General features: G+C 44.6%; 2 protein-coding genes across 6 annotated transcripts; one reads left to right on the forward strand and one right to left on the reverse strand.

Moving 5' to 3' along the window:
• The first annotated feature begins 2,959 nt into the window (after positions 1-2,959).
• LOC136691315 (voltage-dependent anion-selective channel protein 2-like) lies at positions 2,960-9,287 on the forward strand. 3 transcript variants are annotated; one of them, XM_066663824.1, is made up of 9 exons: positions 2,960-3,105; positions 4,550-4,621; positions 6,284-6,333; positions 6,874-7,026; positions 7,111-7,163; positions 7,311-7,538; positions 7,857-8,007; positions 8,101-8,158; positions 8,670-9,287. In XM_066663824.1, exons 2-9 carry the CDS (start codon positions 4,555-4,557, stop codon positions 8,759-8,761), a joined length of 852 nt encoding a protein of 283 aa, XP_066519921.1. In that variant the 5' UTR covers positions 2,960-3,105; positions 4,550-4,554; the 3' UTR covers positions 8,762-9,287. The 3 variants fall into 3 exon arrangements, with proteins under 3 accessions (XP_066519921.1, XP_066519920.1, XP_066519922.1); XM_066663823.1 differs by lacking the exon at positions 2,960-3,105 and adding an exon at positions 3,161-3,406; XM_066663825.1 differs by lacking the exon at positions 2,960-3,105 and adding an exon at positions 3,417-3,439.
• A 35-nt stretch (positions 9,288-9,322) lies between these two features.
• Positions 9,323-15,924, reverse strand: LOC136691314 (catechol O-methyltransferase domain-containing protein 1-like). 3 transcript variants are annotated; one of them, XM_066663822.1, is made up of 8 exons: positions 15,796-15,924; positions 14,178-14,304; positions 13,387-13,492; positions 13,086-13,204; positions 12,662-12,716; positions 11,583-11,716; positions 11,048-11,164; positions 9,323-9,868 (listed from the first exon to the last, which is right to left on the reverse strand). In XM_066663822.1, exons 2-8 carry the CDS (start codon positions 14,280-14,282, stop codon positions 9,743-9,745), a joined length of 762 nt encoding a protein of 253 aa, XP_066519919.1. In that variant the 5' UTR covers positions 14,283-14,304; positions 15,796-15,924; the 3' UTR covers positions 9,323-9,742. The 3 variants fall into 3 exon arrangements, with proteins under 3 accessions (XP_066519919.1, XP_066519917.1, XP_066519918.1); XM_066663820.1 differs by lacking the exon at positions 15,796-15,924 and adding an exon at positions 15,152-15,254 and having other exon boundaries at positions 9,471-9,868; positions 14,178-14,308; XM_066663821.1 differs by lacking the exon at positions 15,796-15,924 and adding an exon at positions 15,152-15,254 and having other exon boundaries at positions 9,727-11,164; positions 14,178-14,308.
• Positions 15,925-18,185: the final 2,261 nt, after the last annotated feature.

Here is an 18,185-nt window from a genome sequence, read left to right on the forward strand (position 1 = left end):
TCTGAAAATGATGTCTAAGATTAAAGGTACAATAAGCTGTATTTTTGGTTCAGAGTTGGGAGGATATTCAGGGCGTGTCCCAGCACTTCTCTGTTTCAGAGAAACCACATCAGTCTCCAGTTTGCAGGGGGTGTCTCATCACCGGGTGTGGAGCTGTCGGACCCTTTCTCATTTCCCGCTGTGATCTGAACCCTTATTGTACCTTTAAAACAGATACGGATTAATTATGTAAATGTTTTTAAGCGTTTATTGTAAAATATTGTAACGCGACTTTAGAAGCAATACTGAACTGTTTGTACTTCCTGAGCTCCCGTAGTGTACACCCTCCTGACCTGAGTGGGGCGCTGTTGACTCTGTTCTCGATGCCATGCTTCTTCTTTAAAGCAGAAATAACATTCGTTTAGCCATGTTTGTGTTGTTAGCTCTGACCGCGTCACACACGGGCGGTTTGTAGCTCAGACCACTTCCGTGGTTGGGGGGGGGGGGGGGTCCGCTGTCCTGCTGCTTTTGGAGAGTTTGGTTTTTGTTTGTTTACTTGTTTTTGGTTTTGTTTGTTTGTAAATGAACGTTTGCCAAAACCCTGAGGATGATGCGCTTGTGTTTACCTCTCGTCCCCGACGCCAATGACCCGCCCCTGCTCTGAGGCTCTGAGGGGTGTGGTGGGGGAGAGGGGGGGGTCTCTCCTGAGCGTGTGATGTTCAGGATTCGAACCCTCTGTGTTTCACATGTTCAGAGATTTCATTTAAACTTAAAGAACATTGCTTCCTCGCTCCTTAAAATTAAACTCAGTTTTCCTCCAATCTCTCTCCACCCCCCCCTCTCTCTCTCTCTCTCTCACTCACCCACACTCACACACACTCTCTTTCTCTCTCTCTCTCACACACACACACACAAACTTTAAAGGGTTTACTATCATTAAAAGTTTTTAGGTGAAGCCTCTCATTGGGATATTGATTATAAAATAAGTCCTCTGCAATTTCACAGTTCCTGTCCCTCTCCCTCGCCCTGTCCCGCTCCCTCAACCTCGTCCTCTGCCTCATCCTGTCCCTCTCCCTCGCTCTGTCCCTCGTCCTGTCCCTCTCACTCGCTCTGTCCCTCGTCCTGTCCCTCTCCCTCGTCCTCAACCTCGTCTTGTCCCTCGTCCTGTCCCTGATCAGATAATTGATTATATTTGTGATGAATGGAGGAAAACTGTAGATTACCTTTTTCACCTAAATATTTATTTAAAATGAAATCCTGACATTTCAGAATTCCCCCATAATCCCCTGTGAGCTGTAAACACCAGGCGTCCCCTCGTCTCCAATACACTCCCAGCGTTTTATTCCCCCTCCTCCTCCAGCAGCTCCTCCTACGTCTACAGAGTCTCTGTGGAGTGATGATGATGATGATGATGTTCCTGGCTCCATTCACCTCCACTGTCCCCTGTCCACTGTCCCCCACCGTCTACTGTCCTCTCTTTCTGTGAGGGGCTTTTAGAGGAGGACGTCTGGTTCCATTCACCTCCACTGTCCTCAGTTTTCACTGAAACAGTGTCTGTGTTTACGGCTCACCAGGGGATGAAGCAGATTTTGCTGGAGTCTCATGGGGTGAGGTTTTTGTTCATTGATCTCTGTGTTTGTCGGGAGCCGTGTTTCAGTGTTTTTTGAGGGAGATTCTGTGGTGGAGGTTTTGTTTGCACAGATGTACAGAAATGTGAGAAATGTAATTTATTGGTTAAGGTTTTGCAGATGTAGAAGATGATGATGATGATGATGATAAAGTGGTTTTCTCCATTGTCCCTGGTGCTCTCTCCTTCCTCCTGTGGCCCGTATGAATGACCCACTGTGTGTGTGGCTCAGAACCACACTGAGCTCAGTCCGGCAGAGTGAGGTACTTCAGAGCTCAGTTAATCAGAGTGAGGTAGCCCGGATAAAAGAGGGAGGGCTGCTTGGTCCCCGGACAGTAGCAGCCGAAAGACGACGAAGAAGAGCTACATGTGAATTCAGGTCCATTTTTAGCTACATTTAAACTCAACAGAACCACGAGTTGTTTTTTTTATTAATCATCTGACCTCTGTGTGAGAGAGACAGTTTGAGAGAGGAGTGTGTAAGGGAGGAGTGTGTGTGTGTGTGAGACAGGAGTGTGTGTGTGTGTGTGTGTGTGTGTGTGTGTGTGTGTGTGAGAGAGAGAGAGAGAGAGAGAGAGAGAGAGTAAGGGAGGAGTGTGTGTGTGTGTGAGAGAGAGGAGTGTGTAAGGCAGGAGTGTGTGTGTGAGACAGGAGTGTGTGTGTGTGTGTGTGAGAGAGAGAGAGGAGTGTGTAAGGCAGGAGTGTGTGTGTGAGACAGGAGTGTGTGTGTGTGTGAGAGAGAGAGAGGAGTGTGTAAGGCAGGAGTGTGTGTGTGTGAGAGAGAGAGAGTGTAAGGGAGGAGTGTGTGTGTGAGAGACAGGAGTGTGTGTGTGTGTGTGTGTGTGAGAGAGAGAGAGTGTAAGGGAGGAGTGTGTGTGTGAGAGATAGTGTAAGGGAGGAGTGTGTGATGGTTTTTTAAAGTGAGGATGTTGATGAGGTCGGGTGGAGCTGATCTCATCTGTTTTTAGGTTCAGTGTGTCATTTGTGTTTCTGACATCACAAATAAAAGATCTTGAGTTTCTGAGTCGGTCTGAACTCATATGAAAATGATTATAAACAATGTGACCTAAGCTTATAAATGTACATATTTAAAAATAATCCCAAATAGCCATAAAATAAGAAAGATATACAATGTTAATAAACCAAGAAAAAAGTCTAGTATATGTATAATAGTACAATTTATTATTAGTATTTAGTTTTTCATGCAAAGCAGGCTTTTTTTATTTCTTTCCCAAATATTTTTAATAATTAAAGTATTACAATCATCGAGTCCTAGTATAATCCCAATCATTTTCAAAATCTTTTGTTTAATTCACGATAATGAATGAATTAATGAATGTTTTTCGTATTTAGATCAGGCATCATTCTGTACAGCCTCGGATGCGTCCCAAATTGTACACTACACTAACGGGTTCCCTCCCTGTAGGGGGCGCACTCTTACTGCGTTAGAGCGTGGTCTGGGACGTGCCCCGAGCCAACGGTCATCGGAGCACTGACGGGTACAGGGCGCATGCGCGAAAGGGTGCATTCCTAAATTTCCTTTCCCTTAAAATGCCTATGTAGTGCACTATTTAGGTCACAAGATAGAGGGATGTATCTAATGTTATAGATTGATATTTGTATTTGTGTATTGTTTATAATATTTAGTGATATATCTGAATGAAGAAGCATTAGATTTATGATTCAATTAGTGCACTATGTAGGGAGTAGGGTGCAGTAGGGAGTTATCTCTGCGCTTCTCTCTCTCTCTCTCTCTCTCTCTCTCTCTTTCATATCTCCCTCCTGCGACCCTCAGCTCAGGTAAGACCTCCACAGACAGATAAATAATAAACAGTAATATACACATAGTTATATTACATGTATTTATTATTATTATTATTGTTGTTGTTGTTGTTATAGAGCTGCACTCTTGTTAATTCTTATCAATTCAGATGAACTTGGCTTCTCTTTGGAATTTTCCGTTCCACCTTAATTGGCGCAGTAGTTAGTACAGAGGCTGTAATATTCCACTGGAACTGCGGCACTGTTTAAGGTGGAACGGGGAAAATCCAAAGAGATTCGATGCACTCTGAGAGACAGAAGCTTCTCGAGTTAATTTATCTTTATTTTCTTGTCTTTGCTTTATTCTGAATGACCCCAGGTTTAATTTCACTGTTCAGTTTTACGCTTTTAGCTGCTGGGTTTGTGTCAGTCTTGGGTCATCTTCAGAATAAATAATATAACGGTTTAATGCTAATTTTAATATAAAACACATTTTCAGAAGAGCACTGTGGACACTAAACTTTATCTACAGTTCTGTAGGTCCGTAATAAACTGTAATATTGTACTTTATGAGTAATATATATTTGATTAAAGATTAAAATACTTATCTGAGGTTGTGTCCTATAGTAAACAATAATCATTTGTGAATTTACTGTGAGAGATCTGTTGGATTTACGCTAATGTAGAAATAGAGGCCTGGGCTGGTTAAATATATATTAAATAGCCATTAGAAATAAAATTGCCAAGAATATACTTCAGTTAGCCACAAGATTGAAATGGTAACACTGATGATCTGTTACAGCGCCCCCTGTGGGGTTGTGGGTGGGTATATCAGTGAAGGGTCAGTTCAGAACAGAGCTCTGGGTCAGAATCTCACTGATGGAGGAGGGAGTAAAGGTCCGTCTGGTCCCATCTCATTTTACCTCGAGCCTCTGAACTCCATCTTCTCACAGACTCACTACTGAAACATCTGCATGAAACAGGGCAGGCCATATGTAAATGATATGTAAATGAACACTGGGCGGAGTTTAAGTGAACGAAGGAACTGAGGGAGGAGAAAAGCAGGAAGTAAATGAGCAGTTACTGCTCACTGCTGTTTATATTTAGAGCTGCTTACAGTGGGTAATTGGTAATTTGTTAGAGCTGATGTGACTGTGACTGTGTTGTCCGTCTCCTCTGCAGCGGTGATGGCAGTTCCTCTGGCGTACGCCGACCTCGGCAAATCTGCAAAGGACATTTTCACTAAAGGATACGGTACGACACACACACCTCCACCTTCTCCTTGACCTTTACACCTCCATCTTCTCCTTCACTCTTACACCTCCACCTTCTCCTTCACCTTTACACCTCCACCTTCTCCTTCACTTTTACTCCTCCACCTTCTCCTTCACCTTTACACCTTCACCTTCACACCTCCGTCTTCTCCTTCACCTTTACACCTCCACCTTCTTCTTCACCTTTACACCTCCACCTTCTTCACCTTTACACCTCCACCTTCTTCATCTTTACACCTCCATCTTCTCCTTCACCTTTACACCTCCATCTTCTCCTTCACCTTCACACCTCCATCTTCTCCTTCACCTTCACACCTCCACCTTCTCCTTCACCTTCACACCTCCATCTTCTCCTTCACCTTTACACCTCCATCTTCTCCTTGACCTTTACACCTCCCTCTTCTCCTTGACCTTTACACCTCCATCTTCTCCTTGACCTTTACACCTCCACCTTCTCCTTCACCTTTACACCTACACCTTCTTCACCTTTACAACTCCATCTTCTCCTTCACCTTCACACCTCCACCTTCATAGCTCCCCTTTTTAACTTCACACCTCCACCTTCTCCTTTACACCTCCATCTTCTCCTTCACCTTCACACCTCCACCTTCTCCTTCACCTTTACACCTCCACCTTCTCCTTCACCTTTACACCTCCACCTTCTCCTTCACCTTTACACCTCCATCTTCTCCTTCACCTTTACACCTCCACCTTCTCCTTCACCTTCACACCACCACATTCACCTTTACACCTCCATCTTCTCCTTCACCTTTACACCTTCACCTTCACCTTTACACCTCCACCTTCTCCTTCACCTTTACACCTCCACCTTCTCTTCACCTTTACACCTCCATCTTCTCCTTCACCTTTACACCTCCACCTTCTCCTTCACCTTCACACCACCACATTCACCTTTACACCTCCACCTTCTCCTTCACCTTCACACCTCCACCTTCTCCTTCACCTTCACACCTCCACCTTCTCCTTCACCTTTACACCTCCACCTTCTCCTTCACCTTCACACCTCCACCTTCTCCTTCACCTTTACACCTCCATCTTCTCCTTCACCTTTACACCTCCACCTTCTCCTTCACCTTTACACCTCCACCTTCTCCTTCACCTTTACACCTCCACCTTCTCCTTCACCTTTACACCTCCACCTTCTCCTTCACACCTCCACCTTCTCCTTCACCTTTACACCTCCACCTTCTCCTTCACCTTTACACCTCCACCTTCTCCTTCACGTTTACACCTCTACCTTCACACCTCCACTTTCACCTTCACACCTCCATCTTCTCCTTCACCTTTACACCTCCACCTTCACCTTCACACCTCCATCTTCTCCTTCACCTTTACACCTCCACTTTCACCTTCACACCTCCATCTTCTACTTCACCTTTACACCTCCACATTCTTCTTCACCTTTACACCTCCACATTCTTCTTCACCTTTACACCTCCATCTTCTCCTTCACCTTTACACCTCCATCTTCTCCTTCACCTTTACACCTCCATCTTCTCCTTCACCTTTACACCTCCACATTCTCCTTCACCTTCACATTCACCTTTACACCTCCACCTTCTCCTCCACCTTCTATCGGCCGCCCCTCTGTCCGTCTGCACTCAGCTCTGTGTTTCCCCAGGGTTCGGCGTGGTGAAACTGGACGTGAAAACCAAGTCTGAGAACGGAGTGGTGAGTCCCGAGGGTCGTTCCCTGCGTCTAAAAGTCTGGGGACACCCGTTTGGCCAACGTTCCTCCTGAACTGGAGGGTGCTGATGAGGGGGTAGTGTCTCTGTGAGGATCTGGTGGAGTTCAGCCTCATAATGGTCAGTGGGGTCAGGGGCTGGGGTTGTAGCCGCTCGCTCTGTTCTGGAGCCGTTGTGAGGATTTGTTTGAATATTTTTCAGAAACTAGAGTTTTGCTGAAAGGTCATTGTTCTTTAAAGAGCTGTAACTGCATTGTTATGTGATTATATTATTTAGGTCAGTGGCACAATAAAATCTTTAATAGCAGTTATTTCTGAGAAGATATTTACATACGGTTAAAGTGAAGGTCGAAGGCGAAGGGCACAGTGAGGGTAGACTCATGTGCAGCTGCTCCAGAGCGTCCCACGTTAAACACAGGGTGTGTGAGACTCAGTATGGAGGCGTCCCCAGACTTTCGGAGTGAGTGTTCTCTGAGCTGTGTGTGCGTGTGAAATTAAAGGTGTGTGTTGTGATTCTGAGTGTCCAGGAGTTTAAAACATCCGGCTCCTCCAACACAGACTCAGGCAAAGTCTGGGCCGACCTGCAGACCCGGTACCGCTGGGACGAGTACGGACTCACCTTCACCGAGAAATGGAACACAGACAACACACTCGGCACTGAGATCACCGCAGAGGACCAGGTACACACCCTGACACGCACTCACACACACACACACACACACACACACACACACGCACACACTCATTATTGTTCTGTGTTACAGATCACTGAAGGCCTGAAGTTGACTTTTGACTCGACCTTTTCCCCAAACACAGGGTGAGTGTGAGTCTGTGCAGTGGTCCACACAGGTGTGTTTACTAGGGCATAGCAGGTGGGTCACACCTCAGTGACCACAGACCAGACAACGTGTGTGTGTGTGTGTGTGTGTGTGATGATCTCTGTGTGTGTTCTCCTCTCTGACAGGAAGAAGAGTGGGAAGGTGAAGGTGGGCTATAAGCGGGACTTTTTGAATGTGGGGTGTGATGTGGACTGTGAGGTGGGGGGTCCGGTGCTGCACGCGGCGGCGGTGGTGGGGTACGAGGGGTGGGTCGTCGGGTACCAGACCACCTTCCAGTCGGCCAAGTCCAAAATCACCCGCAAAAACCTCTCCATCGGATACTGCACCCAGGACTTCCAGCTGCACACCAGTGTGTGAGTGTCCCCCTGTGCCCACTGTCTGATATAGACACACTCACACACACAACTTATATTAAAGGCATGTCTCTGGGTGTCCTCTCAGGCACAGTCACTATTATGGTGCTTTTTCACTGCACTCTACTGCTCTCTACTCTCTGATTGGTCCCTGGTTGGTTTCCATTTCCATTGGTTCCCCCTGAAATGTATCTGTTGTCGTCTCTAACCACATCTCTAAGGGGAACAGTGGGCTTTGCAGACGAGTAGAGTCCATGCAGTGGAAAAGCCCCAATAGAGATATGCAAGATTAATAGGTGTGTGTGTGTGTGTGTGCAGTAATGATGGCTCTGAGTTCGGAGGCTCTGTTTATCAGAAGGTGAATGATCATTTGGAGACGGCAGTGAATCTGAGCTGGACGTCTGGCACCAACAGCACAAACTTCAGCATCGGAGCAAAGTACCAACTCGACCCCAGCGCCTCTATCAGCGTGAGTCTCACACACACACACACACACACACACTGTCTTCTCCACTTCACCTCAGAAATGTGTAAGTGTGGAACTGTTTGTGTGTGTGTTCAGGCGAAGGTGAACAACTCCAGTCTGGTGGGAGTGGGATACACACAGACCCTCAGACCCGGTGAGTCTCCATCTACAGACTCACTCTTCACTCTCTAACTCACACTCTGTTACACTCCCCCAGCTCCGGGTACAATCAAACACACAGCGCAGGCGTCTGCAGAGGTCTGACCACCCCCTGTACAGGCGAACATTCAGAGTTTAATATTTTTTAAATGGAGCAGAACCCGTCTCTGGAGGAAGTGACCAGGGTGTACCCAAACTTTTACACACAACTGAATGTCCAAAAGTCCGTGTGAGTGTGGGTTTAGACCATTTACAGATGGAGGCAGTGTTACAGTCGGGAATGGAGCGCAGTAACACTGTGTTTTTAGGTTCTTTTCTGTTGAATACCTGCTGCGGTAAATGAGAAAAGAGCGGAGAATGTTTGAGAATTTAATTACAGTTAAACACTGTCTAAAATACACTTTTTAAACTCACTTGTACTCCTCTGTCCATCTAGATCTGCAGTGCAAATATACAATTGGGATAAAATAATGCCTGTGTGTGTGTGTGTGTGTGTGTGTGTGTAGGGGTGAAGCTGACTCTCTCTGCTCTGGTGGACGGAAAAAGCGTCAACGCTGGAGGACACAAACTGGGCCTTGGACTGGAACTGGAGGCTTAAACCAATCTCTCTCCCTGTCTCTCTCTCTCTGTGTGTCTCACTCTGTCTGTCTGTCTCTCTCTCTCTCTGTGTGTCTCACTCTGTCTGTCTCTCTCTCTCCCCCCAGTGTACAGTTAAGGACAGCGCATCTTTCTCATTGTACAAATGTGTTGATATTTATTGCAGTTTTTCACACACAGATGATGGAATGAACCGATCGATCAGATGAATTTACTCAGTGAATGTTTCTGTGTTTGGGCTGTTCTCGGACAGTGTGTGTGTGTGTGTGTGTGTGTGATGGGGTGTAAAATGCTGATGCACTGAAATTAAAATTCAGGACACAGTGAAGTAACATAAAACATAAATCAAATAAATAAACATGTGAAATACTAAAATACCTCGGGCACCTGAGCGTCCTTTTTAGACCCTGTCTGTTGTTAATGTGGCATTAAGGGGACGCCATAAAACATCCTTGTTATTTAGTTCTGCTTTATTTGTTTCCTGAAATCAGGAGGCTGAGTGAGTGAGTGAGTGAGTAGGTGTGTTACTAAATAAAGGCAGAAGCAGAAGCTCATGATTCCAGTGTTTTATTGACTGCGCAGCTTCGTCTTTAAAAACATTTACATCAAACACAGGATTAAACTTGTCTCAGACCCTCCCCCACGTCTCTGTCCTCACCACACGGTTTATCACCTTCACATCACAGAAAAATAAAGTTCAATCTACAAAAGACTGTGTCCAAAAGTTTGTAGACATTTCTAATCAGTGTAACTCAGTGCAGTCTAATCTCCAGAGAACAACTGACCTGAGCGGTGACCTCTGGAGCAGCTGCACATTATCGTACTGTTAGTTACTCCCCTGACCCTCACTGATGACTACGTGGCTGAATTCCATCATATCCTCACAGCTATGTTCCAGTGTGTGTCTACAAACTTTTGGCCACAGAGTGTAACTTCAGATGATCCTCCAGTGTAAACACATCACACATCATTCCTCTGGGTCTTAAAGGGAGCACTTTCCACGCTCCGGTTTTAAAACTCTCGTTCTGCAGTTTGTGATCTGTATAAAGAGTGTTTCCCACCAGGGGGCGCTGTAGAGGAGTCTGCCATAAGAGAGTCTGTATTCTCTCTGGAAGAGAGCAAAATCTGTTAGAGACGGAGAAGAGCTTTGAAGAGAGATCTGAAGAATGTTAAAAACCAGGTTTCAGGAAACCCGCCTTGAAGGCCTGATTGGTCCTCGGGGATTGAGGATTGGAGCATCTCTTGCTTCTGATTGGATGTTCTTTTAGACTAGAATCTCCCTTAATAGTGACATCACATTACAATCACAATTTACGACGCTGAACAAGACAAAGACTCCTGGTGACTGAGTGAGATTTCTGAATCACGCTTTTGCACTTATTAAAGATTATAAGTTACACAAAGTAATATCATTCAGACAAAACCATGTTCTACTTAATTCTTAACCAAATAACACACAGAGAATGTGACAACCTTGGTTCCTACATAAGTTCAAAGAGAAAGATCATTTTAAACACATGTAAATTAATTAATTCATTCATCTGTCAGCACAGCGCTAAATAGACGTTCAGAATCCAAATTAAAAAGAGATTTATCGAAAAGAACATAAGCTTTTTAAAGTGTGTTTTACGCCAAAAAAGAGCGAGGGAATAAATTCTAAAATGGAGTAAAGGGTGGAGCAGACACTAAAAGGTAAAGGATGGAGCAGACAGTAAAGGGTGGATCAGACGGAGTAAAAGGTGGAGTAAATGATGCAGTGTCTCAGATTATCCACTAGATGGCACTGAATAATGCTGTTAGAATGCCACTGTCTCTCTCCTTTGGTCCTGGCTATTGGAGCAGAGAGAACGGAGGACTGGAATGGGACTCACGGAGTTAACTCTCGGGTCCACGTACCTGGACTAAACCTGACCTCAGACTGAACTCAGGGTCGTGTGGAATTAACACAGTCTGAGCTCAGGTTTAAAGGAGCAGTCAGTCATTTCCTCTGCACGTCCTGTAACTGCTGCTATACTGACCCCTAGTGGCCGACCTGTGTCAAACACCCTATTTTGTATTTATTCATTCACTTTTAATTTTATATTTATCTACTGTTGTGTTTATAAATTGTGAAAATAATAAAGAGTGTGTTATGAAATTTGTTCTGGTCCCTGCTGCTAGAAAAGACGGACTGCTCCTGTGTGAGGCAAATCCTGCGACAGTGGTCAGCGTTAGCGTGTGGCTAATCCTCTTTCATTTTTATTTCTATTAGTTAGAGTTTAAAGGCTAGTGTTAGCCCGTCCCCCACCGTCAGCATGCTGAGCCCCACTCGGACGTCCGTGTGCAGTTTCTTGTTGAGTTTGTCGATGGCCAGGGTGTCCAGGTCGTCTTCAGCGGGGTTCACGACCCGCCCCCCCCACAGCACCTGAGAACACACACAGGAACCGTCAGGTAACAGTCGAAACAAGGGGACTCTTATGGTGCTTTTCCACTGCATGGGTCCGGCTCTACACGACACGACTCGACACGGTTCACTTAAAGCGTGTGGCTTTTCCACTGGCAGTTTGAGTCAGTTCCATGTCGTGGAAAAGCGCCATTATCCTGCCTTTCATTAATATCAGCTAATAACATCAGTGAATAAATATAGAACATTAATGATCTGCGGTGTGTAGATACAGAGTGGAGTTTATTGAGTGTTGTCTGTAACAGAGTTCACAACATGGCCTTAATATCAGAAATACCCCAGTGGGGGTAAAGCTGACTGTGTGGTGTCTGAAATGACGGAGCGCAGCTTTAATCCCTGGTGGAGGTACGTGTGGGTGTGGGCGGGGCTTATCCCTCACGTTGTCGATGGCGATGATGCCCCCTCTCCTCAGCAGCTGCAGCGATCTCTCGTAGTAACCTTCGTAGTTCTGTTTATCAGCGTCAATGAACACGAAGTCATACGTCTCTCCTTCCCCTGCAGCCAACAGCTCATCTAACACACACACACACAATTATATTATACACGCACACAGACACATATATATACACAAATTTTATACACACACACAATTATATTATACACGCACACACAGATACACGTTATATACACAAATTTTATACACACACACACACACATTATATACACAAATTTTACACACACACACACACAGATAAAACACACACACACATACAAACACACACATTATATACACAAATTTTACACACACACACAGAGATAAAACACACACGCACACATACAAACACACACGTTATATACACAAATTTTACACACACACACAGAGATAAAACACACACACACACATACAAACACACACGTTATATACACAAATTTTACACACACACACAGAGATAAAACACACACGCACACATACAAACACACACGTTATATACACAAATTTTACACACACACACAGAGATAAAACACACACGCACACATACAAACACACACGTTATATACACAAATTTTACACACACACACACACACACACATATACACACACATTATATACACAAATTTTACACACACACAAATTATATACACAAATTTTATACACACACACACACACACATTATATACACAAATTTTATACACACACACACACACACACACTATATACACAAATTTTACACACACACACAAATTATATACACAAATTTTATACACACACACACACATTATATACACAAATTTTATACACACACACACACACACACACATTATATACACAAATTTTACACACACGCACACATACAAACACACGTTATATACACAAATTTTATACACACACACATTATATACACAAATTTTACACAAACACACAGATAAAACACACAAGCACACATACACACACGCGCACACACAGAGATACACAAATGTTTTGGGGGTCAGCGTGATGTGAGGCAATGAGAATCTTACCCAGAGTCCTCAGCGCTGGCTGCAGACGGAGGTCGATCTTCTTCTCAACTCCGGCCTTCAACAGAGAGCAGAGGGTTCAGATCAGTGTCTCCAGAACTTGCACCACACTGGACTTCCCTCTATACCCCTGCGGCCCACGACTGGCACTGAGCAGCGTGAGGTTGCGCTCATGTGCAGCTGCTCCAGAGCATCCCACTCTCTCAGTACAGAAGGGTGTCGTACGGTAAGGGAATGACGGCTCGGAGTTGACAGAACCCCACGAGGTCCGCAGCTTTTCACTCCCACGGTTCATTAACCCTTTACCCACAGGGTTCATTAACGATACACTGTTTATTAATAAACAGAACCTGAATTAATGTTTCAGTTTGAACTGAAGAGTTCCTGAGTGGTCCATGAGGGTCTGCACACAGAAAACTGAACCCACCTCCTTCCAGAAGGGTCTCCCAATGTTGATGTATTCCTCGCTGACATCACACGCCACCACCTTCCCATCCTCCGGCAGAGCCAGCGCAATGCTCAGGGCGTTATAGCCGGTATACACTCCTGCACACACACACACCCACACCCACACACCCACACATCTATGAACAAACCAACAACATTTAAACACACACTTATTACTGAGGCTCTAACGCTGCAGGAATGTCCCACTGCAATAAACAGTAAGAGCGGGGAACACCCCCCCCCACCCAGAGTGAGCAGGGAAGAGAGAGAGAAACTCGTACCAATCTCGATGGCCTTCTTTGCTTTAATCAGCTTTGCCAAGTTTGCCATGAGCTGAGACTGTTCACACGCCACCATCATGATGTTCCACTTGTGCTCCATCGTCCTCTACACACACACACACACACACACAAAGGGTAAACAATCACAAACACTGTGTTTTGTTGTTTCTCTGTATCAGCACTGGCCGTTGTTCTCAGCTCAGCGCAGGGTTTACTCAAAGTTCCTGAGTTCAACTTTGGTGCACTATACTGTCTCTGCTCTGTCTCAGCCACCAGGGGGCAGCACTTACTGCTGCGGTGTCAGATCTGGAGAAACAACACAACTCTTGAATCTGTGGATTATTAGAATCACAGTAAACTCAGAGCGAACAGAACTCATCCCTGAGAACTCCTCACTCTGTGGACTCAGCACCAGCTCCACAGACCTGCTGATCCAAAATGGAGGACTGTTTACACGACACGAAATATGAATAAAAACTGTGACCGCAGCTGTAAAGGAACACTGAAAGTTACATAGTGCTGTTTCAGCAGTGCTGAGCCCAGAGTCGCAGCGACAGAGGCTCTATTCTCAGTTACAGCCCGGTGGAGCATCACAGTGATTTTAAAGCTGTAATTTTAAGGCAAAAATATTAAATAGTGTTCCTCTAAGTCCACTCGGCATGGACGGCTGTAGCGGGTGGAGAGCTGTGTGTTTACTCTGTGCCGGACGCGATCAGTGTGTGAGTTAATGACTCCTGCACAGGAAGCTGATAAGGAATCTGGCTGAAATAAGAAGGTGAAGGGTTAATTACAAGGCGGAGCTTCTTCAGAGATGGGTGCTCTCTCAGTGAATGGCTGATCAGGTACTGCATCACCGGGTTATCCTTGCCCCCCACGTGACTCTTAAACGTGTTCATCCTGGACCTGCCCCCCCTCAGTCTACCTGCAGAGAGAGAGAGAGAGAGAGATCAATAACAGACACAAGCTCCTCAGACCAAAAGAGGAGAAAGTCTAGCCGTTCAGTAACAAGTTGCACAGGACGCTGTCGGCTGGATGTTTTTGGTCGATGGACTATTCTCAGTGCAGCAGTGACACTGAGGGGTTTAAAAACTCCAGCAGCACTGCTGTGTCTGATCCACTCTACACCAGCACAACACACACTAACACCACCACCACCACGTCAGTGTCACTGCAGCGCTGAGAATGATCCACCACCACATCACACCTGCTCTGTGGGGGTCCTGAGCGCTGAGGAACAGGGGGGAAAGGGGGTAACAAAGTATGCAGAGCCACAGATAGACTACAGTGTGTAAGTGTAGAACTACAGAGTGACCAGAGACAGTGGAGCTGAGAGAGGGGACAGTAGCTGAAGAAACGAATAGGTGGTTTTAATGTTTTGGGTGATTGATGTGTATATTTTCTTATTTAGAGTAAATTGAGATTATATACGTGCCTGTGTCATTTTATTTAAAGCGTTTCACCCCCTCAGTTTAGTGGACTCGTGCTGGAACTCATACTCCCTATGTAGGGGCCCTATGTAGGTCATGAAACAAAGGTTTTAAAGGCGGCAACCGTGCTCTGGCGTCTGTATTTTTTATTAATGTGCAGCTGAATGTCTCCCTGTGTAAGATGCTACACAGAAGTCGTTACTTTCGTAACTTGTGATGTGCACTAAGTAGGGCGCACGAAGCCATTTGGAATACAGCCCTGACTCAGAGCCCGCGTCCCGATGGTAAAGACCTGAACTTAGCGCAAGGTCCCTGTTCTCTGTAAGGGTTCCACTTACCGATGAAGAACGTGGTTAGAACCCCCAACCCCAGCGCCGCGGAGCCGAGCAGAACCTCTGTGGAGACACGGGGGAGGAACACGGACATTTATAAACCCAAACACGGCCTCTGGGGAACTACAGAGCAGACGACACACCGGGAGTATTACCGTAAACTCCCTAATACCGGCGTGAGAGAAAGAAAGAGTGAAGGTCTGTTCTTCCACTGTACCCTGTCCTGCTATATCTACTACTGTCAAAGTGTTTGGTGCTCTTTTTATCTGTCTTCCTATTGTGTATTACACATTGTAAGCATCTTTGGGTTCCTGAAATTCTCTATATAAGTACAAGATATTATTATTATTATTAACACCCCTCCAGCCCATGCTTGCCATTGAACATGGTCGCCTTAGGCTCATGTGCAGCTGCTCCAGAACATTCTATGGCACTCCATGCATCTCTACAGAAATGATACACCTTGTCCTGACTGGAGCAGAGGGGCGTCCACAAACTTCTGGACATATTTGGGCTGTTTATTACAGACTGAGAAACCAGAGCAGAAGATAAATAAAATCATTCATTCATTGTCTGTAACCCTTATCCAATTCAGACACACACACACACATTCACTCACACCTACGGACACTTTTGAGTCGCCAATCCACCTACCAACGTGTGTTTTTGGACTGTAGGAGGAAACCGGAGCACCCGGAGGAAACCCACGCGGACACGGGGAGAACACACCAACTCCTCACAGACAGTCACCCGGAGGAAACCCACGCGGACACGGGGAGAACACACCAACTCCTTAAATAAAATCACCTGAGTAAATATAACAGTGTTTCTAAACACTTCTGGCGCTCTATAAACACTGTGCACTTATATTATACACATTACGCCAAACACTTTCTGTCAAAATAAGGGTCCTCTCACTGCTGGGAAGACTTTAATACTGAAAGGAATTTGTCTTGGAATAGATTCAGATTTTTAAAAAAATGCTACAATAAACATTGTTTCTTAAAAAAAAATAATACTGTGAACTGTTTAAATATTTATCCACAGTTGATTTCAGTGGTTAAAAGAGCACAGATATAAAACTAGTATTGCTATTTTTTTAATATATTAATGAGCAAATCAACATTTATTTGCCTCAAAAGTATGTTTTTAAACTTTTACACAGGACCGCTTTAAGGCTGAGCAGTGTGTAGATCTCTGAGCTGCAGGTTTAACTCCCCCTGGGTTTTCAACACATTTTAAACAGGAGACATTCAGCTTCTGTAGATTTCGACCGACCAGAGGTTGGACACTGCTTTGTGGATACGACCAGGACCACCACTGACTGACCGTCCGGCACCTGCACTCAGCCCTCAGCCTTACAGACAGGGTCTTGGTCTAAACTCAGTTTAAACCACAGTCGCAGTACTGATCAGAAACATGGTGATCAGAGACTCTTTTTATAAATCTATTCAAATACTGAGACTGGTCAAGACAAATGTTGCTAAAATCCCAATGTTTTTTTTTTTTTTTCTTTATAATCGAAAACTAGATTTAGAACAAATCATGCAAAGAATTCGAATCATAGTGAACATAGCAACACAGAACAGACACTATAAGCTTTTTAAAGCTTATATATTATATATAAAAGCTTTTTTACAGCTTTTTATAAGCTATAGAGTTTTTAAAAAGGTCCTCAATGTTATAAAGGCCACAAAAATGATACAATTATTCTTATTTACTGTTTTCTCATTTATATTTAACCAAAACATCACAGAAGGATCATGTGATCACCCTCTGAAAATCTTATGATCAGTAACAGGGACACTTCCATCTGTGCTTCGGGGGTCACAACATCTACACTAAACTGTCACAACAGCACTGTTACAGAGAAAGCGTTTTCTGTTAAATTGTGCTTTAAAGGAATATAAACATGCTAACAACTTCATCATCAAAATATTCTTTCAAGTGTGTTTTTTTCTGCGGTAAAATACATAGCGCCCCTATTCCACCGCTCTGTGGAACAGTCCACTTTTGAGGAACGTTATCAGTCTGGAGTCGACTCCAACTCATGACTCCTTCAACCGTCGTCAACGGAATCGACTCCTCAGTTCCATTCCATTTGAATCAACGCGTTTAATTCAATAAACTGCGTTAATTCGGCTCAACGCTCACAAACTGCGAGTGAGTCGACTCTACCCGACTCACAGACACCATCGAGTCGTAGTCGACGCCTCATCACGGTTTACGAATCGAGTTAGGTTTGTTTATAAATATTATAGTAGTTTCCCCATCGATACTTATTCTCTTTCCCTCTTAATAAAGGCATCAGTTGACTTCCACAGTCAGTTTTACTAACTTTAAAAACAATTTTAAACCCTATTTCCAGTTTTCATTATAAATGGCACAACACTGAAATTGTGAACCATTTGGATACATACATTTTCCTAAAGGAATAAGAAACAAATGACAACTAGTGATAAAGTTTATGACACAATTTCCATCAGAAATGGATACATTCTTTTATTTTTAGGTTTAAACAAAACGTCTGTCAGTGCGACAGCAGTTCCACGTCGTTAAATATCATCTGATGTATAATATGTTTGAGTTTAAACACTAACCAGTGTTACATTTAGCCCCGTCTTAGTCAAAAGCGGTCTTAGTTACCAGCTTTACCTGCATTTCCCGTTCCACCTTAAACGGAGTAGGAATTGCGCACATTCTGCTGCATCATTTAAGGTGGAACGGCGAATTTAAATGTGGGGATCTATCTTCAACTGCTTTTTATCTCATTACGCGTGTGAAAGTGAGAGTGGAGTTTGAGAGGGAACCGGATCACAGTTTTACTGCTGTGTTTAAGGAGGACTGTGTTTACTCCTGGACTGTGCAGGGGTTCATAGGGCAGTAAACACAGAGGAGCAGGTGTTCACAGGTGAAAGTGTAAAGTCTAACTGTTAATAAAGCTTTAATAAGAGAGGAATGAGATTGTAACTTACTGCTGTGCCCTGGCAGCGGCTCCTCGGTGTGTGCTCGGGTTCCTCTGGTTGTTTCGAGCTGAAGG

This window comes from Hoplias malabaricus, chromosome 3 (genome assembly GCF_029633855.1).
Source record: "Hoplias malabaricus isolate fHopMal1 chromosome 3, fHopMal1.hap1, whole genome shotgun sequence".
Classification (NCBI taxonomy): domain Eukaryota; kingdom Metazoa; phylum Chordata; class Actinopteri; order Characiformes; family Erythrinidae; genus Hoplias; species Hoplias malabaricus.